The sequence below is a fragment of the Alternaria atra genome (assembly GCF_907166805.1).
Source record: "Alternaria atra isolate CS162 genome assembly, contig: 26, whole genome shotgun sequence".
NCBI classification, from domain to species: domain Eukaryota; kingdom Fungi; phylum Ascomycota; class Dothideomycetes; order Pleosporales; family Pleosporaceae; genus Alternaria; species Alternaria atra.
In genome coordinates, this window is record NW_025091324.1 from 143,715 (window position 1) to 145,832 (window position 2,118).

A 2,118-nucleotide genomic window follows, 5' to 3' on the forward strand; every position below is an offset into this window, starting at 1 on the left:
TCAATTACGACTCTAAAACAGCTTCAATCAAGTCAATCTCAATCGCGACCTTATAAAACTTCAATCAAGCTCAATCGGCTGCCTCAGATTGATTGACTTGATTGATGGCATGTCTGCAGTTATCCAAATAACCATGTGCTCAGGCTCACCTTCTCTTTTGCTTTCAATGTAGCTCGTAATAGTAGTACCTTGTTTTAATAGGCCCGTCGTAGCTACAGAATTACTACTATCCAAGAGCTGCTATAGGCACAGCCAACTGCGGCTGACCTTTTTCTTACCCTGCCCGCTTCAGCTGCACATGTGACTACGGCTTATCAGCCGCACACGTGACTATACCCCAATCGTAAGCCTCTCTACGTCACAGTACCAAAACAAGACGTCTTACCTCGCCGCTTTTCCTCTTTTAATCTTCTACTGTGCCACTTCAGCCTCGTAGCTGTGCTACGCCTAGGCCTAGTTGACCTTACCCTCTTCTATTTACAGAACTAAGAAGGGAAATAAGCTAGCTAGATCCTACTACATATACTACAGACAATCTGCTATTAACATCTATCATCGCACAACTACCTACACCTACAGCTTTATTATTTACACAATCTTCCTAACACAAACCTCACCTCACCTCTCACCATGCGCTTCTCTACCTCTGCCGTCGCTCTTGCCGCCGTCAGCTTCGCCTCTGCTCTACCAACCAACACGTATTCCCCTACTCCTACCAACTGCATAACTCCGATTCCTTCTTCTACAAGCTGCAGTAGCGCAACGCCCACTCCTCAACCATACAAGCCTTCGTGCCCACCTCTGCCCGATTGCAATACTTCCTGCCCAACCCCACCGCCCGCTACATCATGCGGCAAGCCTACATGCTCCAATATCATCAAGCCTAGAGTTACTTCCTTGTACGAGGTCTGGACAGGCGCAGTCCGTCACAACACGGCCAACGGCAAGGTCTTCAAGGATGGCAAAACTACCGACATTACCACCCTCCTTACCTTCGACTTCCCTGCTAAGTCTGCAGGCAAGACGTGTAGCTTCCACTTTGACCTTGCTTCTAATGCATCAGCAAAGGTCTCTAGTACAGGACAGTTTGATGTGTTTACCTCTCTTGCCCCTGCTACTCGCAACACGTCTTCTTGGCCTTCGGGCAACCTAAGGGACCAGTATCTCGGTCGCATGACTGTACAACGCAGTGGCGCAGCAACTTGGGTATCTGGATTCCCTGCTCTCGGCCAGGGCTTTCCTTGTCCGGCTGGGAAAACATACGGTGGAGAGTTAGTGGGCGTAGGCGACGCTGATTTTATCGAGTGGTTCTCTAGAACATCAGGAGCATCTATTCGGTGGTTGTAGCAGAATATGTTAGCACTAGTCTTAGTAAGCTATATTAGCGTGCAACTGTCGTCTATAATGGCGTTTTAGTAATTAAAGAGCAATGCAAACGTACCTTACCTATAAGTCCTCTCTTCGCTATTATATACAAGTTATTAAAACTAATCTATATTTATTACCCTAACCCTTGCGTATACTTCGCACTATAATACCTTATTCCACTTCTATACTTCGCTCCTAGCCTCTCCTACTACAGAATATACCCTATATCTAGTCTAAATCTTATCTTTTATCGCCCGCACATCCTCCTACCCCCTACTCGCACGCCTCTGTGCCTCCTGTACCTCCCCTATCCCCTCCCTGCCTTTGCCTATTCTATCTGTTCTGCGCCTATAGTAGCGGTACTATGCTGATCTAAAGCCGCTCTAGCTACTCGCTACAGCTAACTAAGAATTAACTGTGTCTGTCTCTATAGATAGGCTTCGACCTAACCTTAAACCTACTTTAAGCCTAAACCTTCCTGTTGTAAGGGGCTACGCCTAAGTACCACAAGAGGCTACACCGAAGAACTTCCCGCTTATCTATCTTTGTATTAGCGTACGGAGGATAAATACCGTACGAGGAGGACGCTACTCTTCTTTTCCTTATCCTTCTTCTTCTGTACATAGGAGCAAATGCATACTCGTTAGCAGGCCTCTTTCCGCCCATAACACCTGTAAATGTAGATTTTCGTACCTTTTAGCTAGAGTCCCTTAACTATAGCGTCTTCGAACTCTATCTCTACTTTAGCTA

At 46.5% G+C, this 2,118-nt stretch overlaps 1 protein-coding gene across 1 annotated transcript; it reads left to right on the forward strand.

Moving 5' to 3' along the window:
* Positions 1 to 630: 630 nt before the first annotated feature.
* Positions 631 to 1,347, forward strand: ALTATR162_LOCUS7014 (uncharacterized protein; the record flags this gene model as incomplete). Its single annotated transcript, XM_043314640.1, has 1 exon — positions 631 to 1,347. One exon carries the CDS (start codon positions 631 to 633, stop codon positions 1,345 to 1,347), a length of 717 nt encoding a protein of 238 aa, XP_043170575.1.
* Between the last annotated feature and the right edge of the window lie 771 nt (positions 1,348 to 2,118).